At 52.3% G+C, this 16,759-nt stretch overlaps 1 protein-coding gene across 3 annotated transcripts; it reads left to right on the top strand.

Annotated features, from left to right (window-relative positions):
- Nucleotides 1-855: 855 nt before the first annotated feature.
- Nucleotides 856-16,704, top strand: ZNF213 (zinc finger protein 213). Of its 3 annotated transcripts, none has more exons than XM_047780736.1 (6): nt 856-1,610; nt 12,394-12,882; nt 13,596-13,719; nt 13,936-14,000; nt 14,129-14,252; nt 15,271-16,704. In XM_047780736.1, exons 2-6 carry the CDS (start codon nt 12,484-12,486, stop codon nt 15,927-15,929), a joined length of 1,371 nt encoding a protein of 456 aa, XP_047636692.1. In that variant the 5' UTR covers nt 856-1,610; nt 12,394-12,483; the 3' UTR covers nt 15,930-16,704. The 3 variants fall into 3 exon arrangements, with proteins under 3 accessions (XP_047636692.1, XP_047636691.1, XP_047636690.1); XM_047780735.1 differs by lacking the exon at nt 856-1,610 and adding an exon at nt 9,492-11,158; XM_047780734.1 differs by lacking the exon at nt 856-1,610 and having other exon boundaries at nt 11,759-12,882.
- The last annotated feature ends 55 nt before the right edge of the window (nt 16,705-16,759 follow it).

The raw sequence follows: 16,759 nt of genomic DNA, 5'->3' as shown, positions 1-16,759 counted from the left end.
AGCTGGATGCCAGGAACCGCTCAGGCTTTGAATCCCTCAGAGGGCTGTCTAGTGAGCTCCAGGGGGCCGGGGTCGTTTAAAGACTTCGCTCTGAGGAGCTCAGCACAGTATCCAGTGGGAAATGGCATCCCCTTTTCACAGCACAGTGCAAAGGGATTCCAAGGGCCCCATGCATCTTCCATTTCTTAGAGATCCATCCAGAGGCCATCATTCTGGAATAGACCCTGTCTAGAGCCTTTTTGTTTGTTTGTTTGTTTTTTGTCTTTTTAGGGCTGCCTGCGGCAGGTGGAGGTTGCCAGGCTAGGAGCTGAATCGGAGCTATAGCTGCTGGCTTACACCATAGGCGCAGCAACTCTGGATCCAAGTCACGTTTGCGACTTACATCACAGCCCGCAGCAACTCCAGATCCTTAACCCAATGAGTGAGGCCGGGGATTGAACCTGCGTCCTCATGGATACTAGTCGTGCTCGTTATCCGCTGAGGCATGATGGGAATTCCAGGCCAGAGCATTTTAAGAGTGGACAACAGCAGCTAAGACTGAGGAGGCAGCTCCAGCATTTTGGAAGGGCCTGGGCTGTCAGGCTGAATGGTGTTCATGATTCGGTGGGTGATGAAGCATCACTGACGGGTAGCAGGCTGGGCGGGGGTAGGGTGGGGAGGCAGAGAAGGGTTTTGGCCGTCTCTGGGGAGCTGGCGAAGAGGCTCAGAGGTGGCCTACTCTTTCCTGGCTCCTGCTCACACCTTATAGCTTCTGAAGAACACGCGCGACCTGATTCCTTGCGATTGACCTGCGCACCTGCGCCTTCAGGACTAGTAGAGGGAGGGGAAGGGGGCGGTGGTGGAAATAGTCCCTTGGGACTGCCGACCGCATCCCTGTGTGGTCGGCCCAGGTCCTGGCTGAAGGCGCGCTGCCTTCCCCGGGCCGGAGACGTGGATTGATTCAGCTCTGCTGTAGCCTGGGAAGCTCCTCCGAGCTCGTGTGACCCCGCGGGGTGGCGAGATCTGCAGACTCGCCGAGGCTCGCCTCACAGCCAGGATGACAGATTCCGGACGATCTCACCCCTCCCACTATGCCACCTGCCAGTCAGTGCCCTGGGCGGAGCAAGAGGGTGGGCGCCCCCAAAACGGGCCAATCATAACTGGCGTTTGTCCTCGGCTCCGTTCCCCCCCGCCCCCCGCCACGGTTGCCTGGCAACTCCTCGACGCTCTGGGCTTCCAAACTTTGCCTTTTCCCTTCCTTTTCCCGGCGCTGCGGAAAGAACCAACAACGCGGGCCGGCCTCCCTGCTGAGTCGTCAGCCCCCGAGTCTTCAGAGCGGGCCCCAGGCCCACCACCGAGACAGCGACCCTCCTGCCTTCCTAGAGAGGCAGCGGGGAGAAGGCGAGCGCCGGGGCCAGAGCCACTTCCGGCTTCGCGCGCAGCGGAAGACCTGTTGCGCCCGGAAGAAACCCGCGGCGCCTGAACGCGAGGGCCGCATCTGGGCCTGGTCGTGACGTGCCTGTCCGCCGCGCCGGAGTCCTGGCCCCTGCACCTCCTGCTGGCGCTCCGGCACCTTCCGAGCCCTAGAGCGGGCCCGCCCGGTGCTGCCTGCGAGAGCCCGCGCGGAGGCGGTAACGGCCTGGAAGGAGACCTGGGATCTTTTGCGGGGAGCGGGGGGAACTGAGGCAGTCAGTGCGGGGCGGGCCGGGTAGTAAAGGCGAGGAAACGTTAAATAGACGCTTCACCGCCTTCACTCATTCATTTTTCAATATAAATGCCTGCGTTCCAGGTCTTTTGCTAGATATTGAGGGATAAGCGATGAAAAATCTGACAAGATCCATGCCCTCATGGGTTGTGCTCCAGTGAGGGAGGCGGACGTAAATGACACATTAATTTAAAGTGGTGACAGACGGGGGAAGCAGTGGAGAATGTTAGGAATTGCTGAGACTTGAATGACGAGAAGGATTTAGGTGTAGAACCTTCCCAGCAAGGGGAACAGAATGAGTAAAGTCCCTGTCATGACGAAGAGGTTGGAGGTCCAGGAGCTGAAATGACCCTGGTGGGGGATGGAGGGGCAGGCGGGCGGGTAGGCTAGAGGCCTGAGACTTGTGAGGGGCTCTGGCCTGAGTTTTCTCCCTGGTGTCCTGTGGAGGGTGGAGAACCGGAGGTTATGAAGGTGGTCCAGCCTGCCCCCTGTCCCTGCTCCTTGGCCATCCTGTGACCTGTGGTCGGGCAGTCTTCCTGCCTGGGTTGCAGAGGCAGCATTCTGTGGCCGGTACCTCTCAACTCCTAGGGCAAACTCTGGTTTTTCTCTGTTCTCAACTAACAAAGCTCCAGGCTATCCATGAAGATTCATACAATCCAACAGGCCACTGACTAGAACAAGCTGGGCTCAAATCTTGAGAGGAAAATGGCAAGGATTCCTGGGGGTCTTAACTCTTGCAGCCTCTCCTGTATCTATGCTCCCGTGGGCATGCCCATCTGACAGGTTCCTGGCGAGGCATGATTCCCTGGGACTAACAGTTCCTGACTGAGCATTTACTTGCATTGAGTTGGTACTGGCGTTCCTGTCATTAGCGCAGTGGAAAGGAATCTGACTAAGAACCATGAGGTTTCGGGCTTGATCCTTGGCCTCGCTCAGTGGGTTAAGGATCTGACATTGCGGTGAGCTGTGGTGTAGGTCAGGGATGCGGCTCGGATCTGATGCTGTGGCTGTGGTGCAGGCCGGCAGCCTGGGAACCTCCATATGCCTCAGGTGCAGCCCTAAAAAGCAAGGAAAAAAAAAAAAGAGTTGATACTGGGCTAAGTGATCTACTTTCATTCTCTCATTTATTTAATCATTATAACAACCCTATGAGGTATGAATCTATGAATGGAATCAGTTCAGCTACAAATAACAGAGACCCAAGATATCAAGATCTTAAGACAGCAGTGTATTTCTCCAAATAACATCTGGAGGTGGGCTGGAGGTAGCCTGTGGCAGGACTAGTATGGCAGTCCTAATCCACAAATTCATCAGGAAACCAGCCTCCTAGCCTGTGGTTCCACTGCCATTAAAGTGCCATCTCACCACCTCAAAACAAAGAGTAGGATTTAACCATTTGTGCTGATTTTGTTGTGGTTGGTTGTTTGTTTTGGTTGTGCCCTCAGCATATGGAATTTCCCAGGCCAGGGGTGCAGCCTGCACCACAGCAGCAACCCATGCTGCTGCAGTGACAACGCTGGACCCTTAACCTGCTACACCACAAGAGAAATCCCCTTTGTGCTGATTTTTCAGATTTTCATCAAATGGGATATTATGTACAAATTTATGTTAATCTGAAATTATTGATGAAAGGGATGATTTCCTAGAAAAATAAAACCTTTCCAAATTTAGTCAAGGAGACATAGCAATTCTGAATGTCCAATATCCCATAGGAAAAATTATAAAAATAATTTTGTATTTTTTTCTCTTTTTTTTGTCTTTTGTCTTTTTAGAGCCGCACCAGCATCATATGGAGGTTCCCAGGCTAGGGGTCCAATCAGAGCTACAGCTGCCGGCCTACGCCAGAGCCACAGCAGCACCAGATCCTTACACCACAGCTCATGGTAATGCCAGATCCGACACCACGGCGTCTGCAACCTACACCACAGCTCATGGCAATGCCAGATCCTTAACCCACTGAGCGAGGCCAGGGATCGAACTTGCAACCTCATGGTTCCTAGTCAGATTCCTTTCTGCTATACCACAATGGGAACCTCCTCTACTTTTATTTTATTTATTTATTTTTTTCAGTATTTATTTTATTTTACTTTTTTTATTTTCCCACTGTACAGCAAGGGGATCAAGTTATCCTTACATGTATACATTACAATTACATTTTTCCCCCCACCCTTTGTTCTGTTGCAACATGAGTATCTAGACAAAGTTCTCAATGCCACTCAGCAGGATCTCCTTGTAAATCTATTCTAAGTTGTATCTGATAAGCCCAAGCTCCGATCCCTCCCACTCCCTCCCCCTCCCATCAGGCAGCCATAAGTCTCTTCTCCAAGTCCATGATTTTCTTTTCTAAGGAGATGTTCATTTGTGCTGGATATTAGATTCCAGTTATAAGTGATATCATATGGTATTTGTCTTTGTCTTTCTGGCTCATTTCACTCAGTATGAGAGTCTCTAGTTCCATCCATGTTGCTGCAAAGGGCATTATGTCATTCTTTTTTATGGCTGAGTAGTATTCCATTGTGTATATATACCACATCTTCCGAATCCAATCATCTGTCGATGGACATTTGGGTTGTTTCCATGTCCTGTCTATTGTGAATAGTGCTGCAGTGAACATGCGAGTGCATGTGTCTTGTTCAAGGAGAGTTTTGTCCGGATATAGGCCCAAGAGTGGGATTGCAGGGTCATATGGAAGTTCTATGTATAGATTTCTAAGGTATCTCCAAACTGTTCTCCATAGTGGCTGTACCAGTTTACATTCCCACCAACAGTGCATGAGGCTTCCCTTTTCTCCACAGCCCCTCCAGCACTTGTTATTTGTGGATTTATTAATGATGGCCATTCTGACTGGTGTGAGGTGGTATCTCATGGTAGTTTTGATTTGCATTTCTCTTATAATCAATGATGTTGAGCATTTTTTCATGTGTTTGCTGGCCATCTGTATATCTTCTTTGGAGAAATGTCTATTCAGGTCTTTTGCCCATTTTTCCATTGATTGATTGGCTTTTTTGCTGTTGGGTTGTATAAGTTGTTTATATATTCTAGAGATTAAGCCCTTGTCGGTTGCATCATTTGAAACTATTTTCTCCCCTTCTGAAAGCTGTCTTTTTGTTTTCTTTTTGGTTTCCTTTGCTGTGCAAAAGCTTTTCTCTACTTTTATTTATTTATTTATTTATTTATTTATTTTTGTCTTTTGTTGTTGTAGTTGTAGTTGTTGTTGTTGCTGTTGCTATTTCTTGGGCCGCTCCCGCGGCATATGGAGGTTCCCAGGCTAGGAGTCTAATCGGAGCTGTAGCTGCCGGCCTACGCCAGAGCCACAGCAACGCAGGATCCGAGCCGCGTCTGCAACCTACACCACAGCTCACGGCAACGCCGGATCATTAACCCACTGAGCAAGGGCAGGGACCGAACCCGCAACCTCATGGTTCCTAGTCGGATTCGTTAACCACTGCGCCACGATGGGAACTCCTCTACTTTTATTTTTAATGAATAAACTTAGTAGGCAGTGGTGCTAGTTAAAGTATATATTCTGGTTGAAAAAGAGTCCCAAACCAACAGCAGCTTAAACAGGGTATCTATTGCTCTCTTACGTCACCGTAAGAGGACTAGTTTGGTGGCTCCACAATCATCAGGAATCCAGCCACCTTCCATTTTGTTGCTTTGACACCTCTGGGTCCGTGACAGCCAGGTGTTTCTGTCATCTGCATGGCCCAGGCCGCTATGTCCAAATTGCTGCTGGCAGTTGGGGAAAACAGAATAGGAAGGCATGACCCATCGCTTCCAGTAAGATGTGTACAGCATGTCTGCTCCCATCTCGCCTTCAATTGAATTACCTGGCCATACTTAAATGCAGGAGAGGTTGGGAAATATATATGCCCAATACAATATATGGTTGATGTGCCAGTTAATAATTTATTCTCTCTCAGCCCCCAGTACATCCTTTTGGTTCTGCTTTGGGATGATGGAGCCGGACCCCAGACTTTTCTCCTTTGCAGATGTTAGTCTCTGTCAGTAGAGGGCGCTGGAAGGCTACACTGGTAAATAAGAAGGTTCAAGTTCCTTCTTCCTTGTGCAGTTTTCTGCTGGAGCCAGTAGGGGGAGGAGAGGGAGCCCAGAAGCATTTACTTCCGCTGTCTTGATAGAACAGTCTGAGCTCATCCCTTCCAGCAAGTTGTTCAAGCAAATGCAGGAAGGTATATATTCAAGGTTTGCACACGGGAGCTCCTCCTGTGGTGCCAAGGGGTAAGAATCCGACTGTAGTAATTCAGGTCGCTGCGGAGGTGTGAGTTCAATCTCCAGCCTGGCCCAGTGGGTTAAGGATCCCGTAATAGCTCAGCTGTGGCTTAGATTCAGCCCCTGGCCCAGGAACTTCCCTATGCAGCAGGAAGGAAAAAAAGAAAGAAAGACGAAAAAGAACAGATCTGCAAACATCTAAATGCCCAAGAGGGAGTTCCCGTCGTGGCGCAGTGGTTAAGGAATCCGACTAGGAACCATGAGGTTGCGGGTTCGGTCCCTGCCCTTGCTCAGTGGGTTAATGATCCGGCGTTGCCGTGAGCTGTGGTGTAGGTTGCAGACGCGGCTCGGATCCCGCGTTGCTGTGGCTCTGGTGTAGGCCGGTGGCTACAGCTCCGATTCGACCCCTAGCCTGGGAACCTCCATATGCCGTGGGAGCGGCCCAAGAAATAGCAAAAAGACAAGGAAAAAAAAAATGTTCAAGAGGAAGGGACTTTAAACGTCTATGCTGTGGACTACTATGAAGCGTGTAAAACAATGGATTTCGTTTATAAATGATGATTTGGAAACCTACATTCGATAGACTTTTGAACCAACAACACATCGCTTATGTAGAATGATTCCAGATTTCTCTTTGAAATATTCATATATGTAGAACTGTAAGAACAGACAAAAATGTTAACAGTGCTTATTTCTGAAGGAATGGACTTAGAAGGGATATTTTAACCTTTCGGTTATTCAATGAATATTGTGACAGGCAATATATGTGTGTATACATATATTTACCAACTTAAAATAATACATTTTTAGGAGTTCCCGTTGTGGCTCAGTGGTTAACAAATCCGACTAGGAACCTTGAGATTGTGTTCCATCCCTGGCCTCGCTCAGTGGGTTAAGGATCCGATGTTGCCATGAGTTGTGGCGTAGGCCACAGATGCGGCTCGGATCCCGAGTTGCTGTGTCTCTGGCATAGGCCGGCGGCTACAGCTCCAGTTCGACCCCTAGCCTGGGAACCTCCATATGCCGCTGGCGAGGCCCTAAAAGGACAAAAAAAAAACCCACATTTTTTTTGAGGTATAGTTGAGTTCCAATGTTGTGTTACTTTTAGGTGTACAGCACAGTTAATTCAGTTATATTATATAAAACTGATCCTTTTCCCTTATAGGTTATTACAAATTATTGAGTATCAATTCCTATTCTTACAGTAGGTCCTTATTAATGATCTAATTTTTTCTTGTTTGCTTTTTAGGGCCACACCCGTGGCATGTGGAAGTTCCCAGGCTAGGGGTCGAACTGGAGCTGTAGCCGCCAGCCTACACCACAGCCACAGCAACTCAGAATCCAAGCCATGTCTGCAACCTACCCCACGGCAATGCCAGATCCTTAACCCACAGAGCAAGGCCAGGGATCAAACCCCCATCCTCATGGATACTAGTTGGATTCGTTTCTGCTGAGCCACAACTGGAACTCTCTAGTAATCTATTTTATATAGAGTAGTGTGTATATATTAATTCCAGTCTCCTAATTTATCCCTCTCCCACCTTTCCCCTTTGGTAACCATAAGTTTGTGTTCTTGTCTGTGAGTCTATGTCTGTGTTGTAAATAAATTCATTTGGATTTTTTTAAGATTCCACTAAGTAATATCTTGGCTGTTGTAAGAAGTGCTTCAATGAACATAGGGTGGCATGTATCTTTTCAAATTATGGTTTTCTCCAGGTATGTTCCCAGGAGTGGGATTGCAGGTTCACATGGTAGTTCTATTTTTATTTTTTAAGGAACCTCCCTACTGGTTAGCCGATTTACATTCCCACCAACAGTGTAGAAGGATTCCTTTTTCTTCACACCCTCTTGAGCATTTATTTTTCTAGACTTTTTGCTGATGGCCGTTCTGACCGGTCTAAGGTGATACTTCATTGGTAGTTTTGATTTGCATTTCTCTCATAATTAGCAATGGAAAATAATTCACATTTTTTCATGTGCCTTTTGGCCATCTGTATGTTTTCTTTGGAGAAATGTCTATTTAGTTATTCTGCCCGTTTTTTGGTTGGGTTTCTCAGGTTTTTTTTTTTTATATTGAGCTGTATGAGTTGTTCATACATATATTTCTTTTTAACTTTTTTTTTTTGTCTTTTTGCCTTTTCTAGGGCCGCTCCCACGGCATATGGAGGTTCCCAGGCTAGGAGCCAGGCCTACGCCAGAGCCACAGCAACACAGGATCCGAGCCGCGTCTGCGACTTACGCCACAGCTCACAGCAACGCCGGATCCTTAACCCACTGAGCAGGGCCAGGGATTGAACCTGCAACCTCGTTTCCCAGTCGCATTAATTAACCACTGCGCCATGATGGGAACTCCTGTTTGTATATTTTGGAAACTAATTCCTTTGCAAATATTTTCTCCCATTCTGTAGATTGTCTTTTTGTTTAATGGGCTTTTTTTTTTTTTTTCTGTACAAAAGCTTTTATGTTTAACTAGGTTCCATTTGTTAATTTTTATTTCCATTACGCTAAGAGACAGATCCAGAAAGACATTGCTGTGATTTATGTCAGAGTGTTCTGCCTATGTTTTCCTCTAGAAGTTTTATAGTATCTGGTCTTACATTTCGGTCTTTTTTTTGGGGGGGGGGTGCCCAAGGCATGTGGAAGTTCCTGGGTTAAGGATCAAATTCACACCACAGCAGCAACCTGAGCCACTGCAGTTAAAATGCCAGATCCTTAGCCCACTGAGCCACAAAGAAACTCCTTACATTTAGGTCTTTAATCCATTTTGAGTTGTTGTTGGTTTGTTTATTTATTTATTTATTTGGCCACTTTTTGCAGAAGTTTCCAAGCCAGGCAAGTTTTTTGCAGAAATTTTTGCAGAGGTTTCCAGGCCAGGGATCAAATCTGTACCACAGCAGTGACCCAACCCACAGCAGTGACAATGCGAGGCCACCAGGGAACTCCTTTTTTTTTTTTTAATTAATTAATTAATTTTATTTTCCCACTGTACAGCAAGGGGGTCAGGTTATCCTTACATGTATACATTACAATTACATTTTCCCCCAGCCTTTCTTCTGTTGCAACATGAGTATCTAGACAAAGTTCTCAATGCCACTCAGCAGGATCTCCTTGTAAATCTATTCTAAGTTGTATCTGATAAGCCCAAGCTCCGATCCCTCCCACTCCCTCCCCCTCCCATCAGGCAGCCATAAGTCTCTTCTCCAAGTCCATGATTTTCTTTTCTAAGGAGATGTTCATTTGTGCTGGATATTAGATTCCAGTTATAAGTGATATCATATGGTATTTGTCTTTGTCTTTCTGGCTCATTTCACTCAGTATGAGAGTCTCTAGTTCCATCCATGTTGCTGCAAAGGGCATTATGTCATTCTTTTTTATGGCTGAGTAGTATTCCATTGTGTATATATACCACATCTTCCGAATCCAATCATCTGTCGATGGACATTTGGGTTGGAACTTCTTTTTTGAGTTTATTTTTGTGCATGGTGTTAAAGAATGTCCTAATTTCATTAACAAATAGCTGTCCAATTTTCCCAACACCCCTTGTTGAAGAGACTGTCTTTTCTTCATTGTGTATCCTTTCCTCCTTCCTCAGAGATTGACCATAGGTGGCGTGGGTTTATTTCTGGGCCTTCTGTCTTATTCTGTTGATATATATGTCTTGTTTTGGGAGGCATAAAATTTTAGGTACTGGAAGTAGGGCAGTGAAAACAGTCTGATCTCATGGAAATTATACTTGAAAACAGTCTGATCTCATGGAAATTATACTTGAAAACAGTCTGATCTCATGGAAATTATACTTGAAAACAGTCTGATCTCATGGAAATTATACTTGAGTAGTGGGAGGCAAATACTATACAAATATGTCGGGTAGTGATAAAAGGAAGAAAAATAACGTAGGGGAGAGGCATGGCGGCGCGCGCCGGTGTGTGTGTGTGTGTGTGTGTGTGCACTGTTTACATAGGGTTAAGGAAAAACCACTTTGAGTGCCATGTGAGCAGAGTCAGCCTTATGGATATGGCTAACTATAATCTTCCATGCTTTCTTAATTTTCTTCCCTCCACTGAGAATGCAATACTTGCATCATCAAACCGCCACCACAAGAAAGGGTTTTGTATTTCAGAAACAGATCTGGAGCCGCAAACCTCCAAGAGGAGTAAGAAAACGTTGGTAGTAGATCCAAATGTATTTGAAGGAGAACCCAGAGCTTCCCCGACGTGGCCCCTCCTGCTTTAGGTTCTCCCCAGCCCGGAGGCCCGCGCCGTCCTTCAGTCAAAGCTGCTGGTAGGAGAGCTTGGGGCTCCTCGAGGTCACCGTCCTGGACTGCTGCGTCCGCTCTGAAACCCTGGCCGACCTCGGAGACCGAGAACACCGCGCCCCTCACGGGACTGCACTTCCCAGAGAGCCCCACTCCCCTTTAGGCTTGAGCAAAGACTGGGGCGGGGAGGTGGGGGTGGCGGACTGCAAAGGCTATAAATAAGTCTCCCACTGTGGAAGAGCACGGCCGCCTCAGCCTTCGACCCACTCTGGAGAGGAAGGAGCCGGAGGCGGAAGGAAGAGTCCGCGCCAAAGCATCCCTTCCGGCGGAGCGGGCGCTCCAATCGTAGCTGGGCCATGGGACGTCTTTGCCCACCAGGCCAGCCTCGGCTTCCCCTTTTCGCCCTTCACGGGCAAAAGAAACACCGAAACGCGAAAAGCCCAGAGGGCAGAAGACAGAGCGAGTCTAGATGCAAACCCCAGCCTGGGAACGTGGTCGTTGCGCACGGAGTCGCTGCCTTCTGATTGGTCACCCCGGGGATTCTCCGCATTCATTGGTCACCTGTCAGACAGAAGGCCGGTATAATTGGCGAACAGCCTTCTGGAGACTGTAGTTCGTATTGCTTGCCTCAATGCAAGCGCCTTGTCGTTTCCCGGCGAGCCACGCGCGAACTTCCGGCGCCGAAAGCTAGCGGCGGAACCGGGAACGCCTGGGCGGGTGTGGGCGGTGTGTGTCCTGGGGGCGGGACCCGAGACGCGGGCCGCGGGGCGCCGAGGTCTACAGCGACTCTGGGTAGCTGGGGCCAGCGTCCGGAGGCCGAGGCGAAGGGGGCGTGCACCATTGGGAAGTGGGGTGGCGGAACCTGGGGCGCCGCGCTCGCTGCCTGCCCCGCCGCTTCTCATCTCCGCACTGGCAGGGCTGCCTGGACTGAGCGCGGGGGTCCGGCCGGGTCCGCGCTCCCGCTTGCTGCGTCCGGCCGAGCGACCCTGGTGAGTCCCTGGCTCTCTCCGAGCGGAGTCTCCTCCTCGGTCACGGAAGGATGAGAATGAAGAGCGTACCTTTCAGAGGTGTTGTGAAGAGAAGGACAATAAAGTGAAGTGCTTAGTGTAGTAGGAAAGAATTGGAAACAACCCGCATGCCTCACTCGGGTATTAAGAAACAAGTACCGCGCAGTCTCTCAGAGCGGCTCATGAAGAAGCATTGTTAGATTGAAAAGCAAATTACAAAATAGTATTTCAGTAAGACCTCATTTATGTAAAAACAAGCACAGAGCACTCCCCCCCCACGCCCCCGTTTCTATGGATACATTTCCAGTAAATCCACAGAGGAAAGTTTGGGATGTTGGAAGTTAATGGGGATACAGCTGCAGTGTGGAAGGGAGAGGTTTTTTGTTTGTTTTTTTTAATGTATGTCTGTATTGTTTAAGTCTACTCCCCTTTTTTTATTAGAATGATTTTTTTGAAACAAAAAAAGTTTAGAAAAACTCGAGGGAAAGTTCTGTTGTGATGCAGCAGGTTAAAGATCTGGTGTTGTCACTGCAATGTCTTGGGTCACTGCTGTGGCACGGATTAGATCCCTGGCCTGGGAACTTCTGCATGCCGCGGTGCAACCAAAACTAAAGAAAAAAAAATCCAAAATACATACCTTTTAGCTGTAACGTTCATGTGTACCTGATAAATGACTCCGGATAGTGTCTGTGGGCCCTTTACTAACACCTTAGGGGCCAGATATCTTTTGGAATTAAGAGGTTTTGAGATCTGAGAAAGATAATACAGTGTGTATATTGTATAACGCCACCAGCAGAATCTGGGACAACCCTCCATAACCAAACACATTAATTTTTTTTTAATTGAAGAATAATGCCCACAGAAATATACATTGGAAGTTCGACATGAGGAATTGTTTCTAACTGAACCAATACATTAGTATTCTTGCTGTAAAACACAAACATTTACATTAAGTGAGACAAATGAATATTATATGCTCATCTCTTGTCAGCAGGCCAGGTGGTGAAAACCTGGGCATTTTGGATTTTGGAGCTGAGGACAGGGCGCCCTGGCCCTATGTTGGTAGGAGAGAGAGTCACGTGAGCAGAGAGGGCATTCCAAGAGAGCATGGAAAAGGGGTCAGGGCCAGGAGGGATGGACCTGGAGTTCTTAGATGTCCTCTAGGCTCAGGTTTGCTCAGGTACCACCCCCCGTCTTCTGTTTTGCTCTTTCCCCAGGAATGCGTGTCCAGATGCCACCCCAGCTGCCTCTGGGGATCCCTCTGGGAGACTGAAGGGCAGGCGCCCCAGGTTGAGGCGGCCAGTAGAATGGCAACCCCCCCAGAGCCTCAAGACCAGGCCCCTGGGGAGGGAGAAGGGCTTCTGATTGTGAAGGTGGAAGATTCCTCCTGGGAGCAGGACTCTGGCCAGCAAGAGGACAGCAGGGATTTGGAGGCCTGCCGCCAGCGCTTCCGGCAGTTCTGCTATGGGGATGCCGGTGGGCCCCACGAGGCCTTCAGCCAGCTCTGGGAGCTCTGCTGCCGCTGGCTGCGGCCCGAGCTACGTACTAAGGAGCAGATCCTGGAGCTGCTGGTGCTGGAGCAGTTCCTGAGTGTGCTGCCTGTGGGCATCCAGGATTGGGTATGCGAACAGCACCCGGGGAGTGGTGAGGAAGCCGTTGCCTTGGTGGAGGACCTGCAGAAGCAGCCCGTGAAAGCCTGGCCACAGGTGAGGGGCCCCCCTTCTGCATCCGGGGCACCGGGATGGCACCTGGACTGAGGAGAAGTGGCCGTTTCCAGAGCGCTGAGTCCTCCAGGGGTTGGGGAGCGGGGGCATAGGCAGAGCCAGAGGAGCATCCACAGCGGCATAGCACAACTCATGTGGCCCTTCTGAAGGACATCGTCCTGGTGACTGTGGTTTCTCTGGGGGTGGGCTTGGAGGGCAGCAACAGAACCAAAGCAGATGTGTTCCGGGAAAGCAGCTCCCCACAGGTTCTGCAAATGTCTGTTTGTGTTCTTCTCTAGGCCGGGCTCCCTGCACATAGTGGGAGCACCAGAGGGAGTGTGAGAAGGGAGCGGTGTCTTGGGGCCTTTAGCATCTGGGGAGATGCGCATGTGTGGGAAGGCGGGGGTTCTGCCTTTGACAGTAAGCCCCCCCCCCCCCCCCCCCCGCAACACTGCCTCTTGCTAAGCGGCTCTTTGATTCTGGCCCTCGCGGGCTGGTTCTCGGCTCACACTTTGTTGGAGGGTCTCCCTGGGCACACAGCACTGCCTGGTGCTGCATTCTCACATTCTCATCTGGTCTTTCCTGGGGCCCCGTCTTGACCTTCCTCCCCACACCCCAGCATCCTGAGGCGTGTCCTGTGTCTCCTTCCCAGGGACTAGACTCTGTCTGCCCCATCTGGGCTCCGTGCTGACGAGCATGTTGTGGTTCCTGCGCAGGATGTGCCCTCAGAGGAGGCAGAACACGAGGCTGCAGTCCAGGGATCCCGGGCCAAGGCGCCTTCCCAGAAGGCAGGGGCACAGAGCCGGCCACCTTTGCCCTGGGAGCTGCACGGCCGCGGTGGTGAGTAAGCTTGTAGGTGGCAGAGTTGCTGGGTAGGGGCGTGGCTCCTTCCCACGTGTTGACCTAAGGGTAGCAGGTCAGGTACCTCTGTGAAGGCGAGGTGTGACTGCGCGCGCATGCGTGTGTGTGTGCGCGCGTGTGTGCGTGAAGGAGGGCGCGTGAGATCTCACTCCTGGACTGGGCTGGCCTCTTTGAGGCTCCATTCTTCTCCTTCAGCCCAGCAACCTGCTCTTAAAGAGGCGAGGCCCAGAGAGACGACGGACACCCACTTTTCCTCTGGGGTGAGTCCCATCCTTTTCCTGCCCGACCCAGCCCGTTCCCACTGCTGCCCGCTTCCGGTCTCTGCCCCCGACTGCCCGGGAGCCCTGCGCCCGGCAGCCCTGAGCCGGGTTTTCTCACCTCATTCCAGGGACCGGTGACTTTTGGAGACATTCCCTTCTATTTCTCCCGGGAGGAGTGGGGGTCCCTCGACCCTTCTCAGAGGGATCTCTTCTGGGACATAAAGAGGGAGAACTCCCGGAACGTTGCCCCGGGTAAGCAGCGGGCCCAGCTGGGCTCCTCGGGCACCTCGGCTCCTCTGAGCTGGAGGCTGTCGCCTCTTTGGAGTCCCAGCAGCCGAGGGTGGGTCTGGGCAGGCCACAGCCCTGCTCTTCCTGCTGGTGTGGGTCTTCCTTCCTGCTCCTTCCTTGGCTGGCTCCCAAGAGAGCTTTCCCCGTGGCCCCTGGAGAGTCCCTTCCTGCTGGTGTCCCTTGCTCCCTGCCTGTGACCTTGTCTTATCATGGAGGCGGGGGAGCCGCATGCCACTGTGCTGAGCACAGAGGGAGCATCTTCTCCTGTGATGCTCACACCCTGCGCGTGCAAGGGTGTGCACGTGTATAGATGAGGGGCCTGCACTCACAGAGCTCAAATGACACCAAAGGGACAGAGCTGAGACTTTGTGCAAAAGGTGCTTGTGAGGCCCCTTGAGCCTGCCTGGCAAAGGGGCGCTGACTCCTACCTGCCGTGTGCCAGGGCTGGGGCCCTGCTCACTAGAGGCCACGCTCCTGGGTCCTTGTCCAGGCCAGGACCTTCCTAAGCAGGTTTGGGGATCCTCTCATTTAATCCCCACAGCGCAGCGCCGGCCGAGGATCGGGCGCGGCCACATCTGTTTTTGAGTTGAGGCCGAGGGAGGGCTTGTGTGGCGAGAGGAGGCCTGGTGGTGGAGCCCGTGTGTCTCCTGTTTCTGATCATGAATGGTGGCCGTTTGGGTCGCTTACAGACTGCCTGAATCCCTTGCCTTTGGGAGAGGGAATAGCCAGGGTTGGCAGTGGACCCTGGAGCCTGGCCTGGCAGAGGCGTGGGTTGGTTAGGCCTGTGGACGGCAAGCACACCCCTGGCCGCTGGCTCTGAGCGCTGTCCCTGCAGTCATGTCCCCATTTGCTGGTGGAGGAGGCCGGGGCTGGAGTCTCTTGGAGCCCAGGGTCGTCTGAACCGGAGTGCCCAGGCGCCTGCCCAGAGCTCTGGCCCCAGGACCGAGTGGGGCTCAGGAGGCTGCCTTCTCTCCGTTTGTAGGTTTGGGGTTCAAGAGCCCCAGCGAGAGACCCCAGCTGGAGGAGGTGGTGACCGCGATCCCGGGCCAGGCCGTTCGCGACCTGGCTGTGTCCTGGAGGCCGGAGGCGGCGGAAGCCTGGGAGCGGGAGGCCTGGCCAGGGGCGCCCCGGGGGCGGGCGGCGGGGGCGCGGCGGGGGCGGCCGCCCACGCGCCGGCGGCAGTTTCGGGACCTGGTGGCGGAGAAGCCGCACAGCTGCGGCCAGTGCGGCAAGCGCTTCCGCTGGGGCTCCGACCTGGCGCGCCACCAGCGCACGCACACGGGCGAGAAGCCGCACAAGTGCCAGGAGTGCGACAAGAGCTTCCGCAGCTCCTCGGACCTGGTGCGCCACCAGGGCGTGCACACGGGCCAGAAGCCCTTCTCCTGCTCCGAGTGCGGCAAGAGCTTCAGCCGCAGCGCCTACCTGGCCGACCACCAGCGCATCCACACGGGCGAGAAGCCCTTCGGCTGCAGTGACTGCGGCAAGAGCTTCTCGCTGCGCTCCTACCTGCTGGACCACCGGCGGGTGCACACGGGCGAGCGGCCCTTCGGCTGCGGCGAGTGTGACAAGAGCTTCAAGCAGCGCGCCCACCTCATCGCCCACCAGAGCCTGCACGCCAAGATGGCCCAGCCGGTGGGGTGAGGCCGGAGGGGCGGCCGAGCTGGGGCCGCACCGGGCAGAGTCCTCCATCCTGGCCGCGCAGACAGGACTGCAGAGCCCCCCACTGCCCGGAACCCACCTCCCCGGGGGCCCAGCCGACGCCTCCAGGCATGGAATCCCCTGTGACCTCCTGGCCATGCCCCCTGCTCCAGGTCTTTCTTGCCTCCCTCTGGTTTCCTGGAGCCCTGGTCCATTTGGCTGGTGCTCTTAGAGCAGACGGTAGGTGGCTGGGGCACACGAGAGCTCAGCCTTGCTGGACCCTGTGGGGTCGGGCTTTCCATCCTGCCATGCTGTGCCTTCCCTCGGTGGTGGAGGCTAAGCCTCAGGGTGCTGCTGGGCTCTGCGAGGATCTGGGTCCTGGGCCCCACCACAGGGGCCACCGGGTCCCCACCGCTTCCCATTTCCAGGCGCTGGCCGCTGGGTGCCATCTGCCTCCGCTCTCAGCCAGCTGGTCCCCTGGGAGTTCCTGAGCATCACCCTGCCAGGCTGGGGAGGGTTGGGGGGGCGCTCCAGGAATAGAAGGCCAACGGTGCAGACCAAGAACAAGGCCGCAGGGGGCCCCCCCACCCCGCTGCTCCCCCCTCTGCAGGAGGCATGGGGGTCATGGTATTTAACGCTAGCACTGTGTCACGATTCCTGAGACGCCACATTCCATGCCAATAGGCATTCAAAGGGACAGACCCCAGGCCCTCCAAAGGAGGTGGCCCAGCTGGCCTCAAAAGGGCAGCAAAAAGGGTTTAATAAACATGAGAACTTCCCCCAGGCTGTTCTTGTTCTTTAGGTGGCTGCTCTGGGGACGGGGTGGGACACTT

The sequence above is a fragment of the Phacochoerus africanus genome, chromosome 5 (genome assembly GCF_016906955.1).
Source record: "Phacochoerus africanus isolate WHEZ1 chromosome 5, ROS_Pafr_v1, whole genome shotgun sequence".
In the NCBI taxonomy this organism is placed as follows: Eukaryota; Metazoa; Chordata; class Mammalia; order Artiodactyla; family Suidae; genus Phacochoerus; species Phacochoerus africanus.
This window is presented reverse-complemented; position numbering and strand designations above follow the sequence as displayed.

Excerpts from the sequence above, each read along its gene's own strand:
- ZNF213 (XM_047780734.1), top strand. The coding sequence starts at position 12,139 with ATGAATATTATATGCTCATCTCTTGTCAGCAGGCCAGGTGGTGAAAAC. Across the intron at positions 12,883-13,595 it reads CCGTGAAAGCCTGGCCACAG|GATGTGCCCTCAGAGGAGGC; the intron begins GTGAGGGGCCCC and ends GTTCCTGCGCAG. Across the intron at positions 14,253-15,270 it reads CTCCCGGAACGTTGCCCCGG|GTTTGGGGTTCAAGAGCCCC; the intron begins GTAAGCAGCGGG and ends CTCCGTTTGTAG.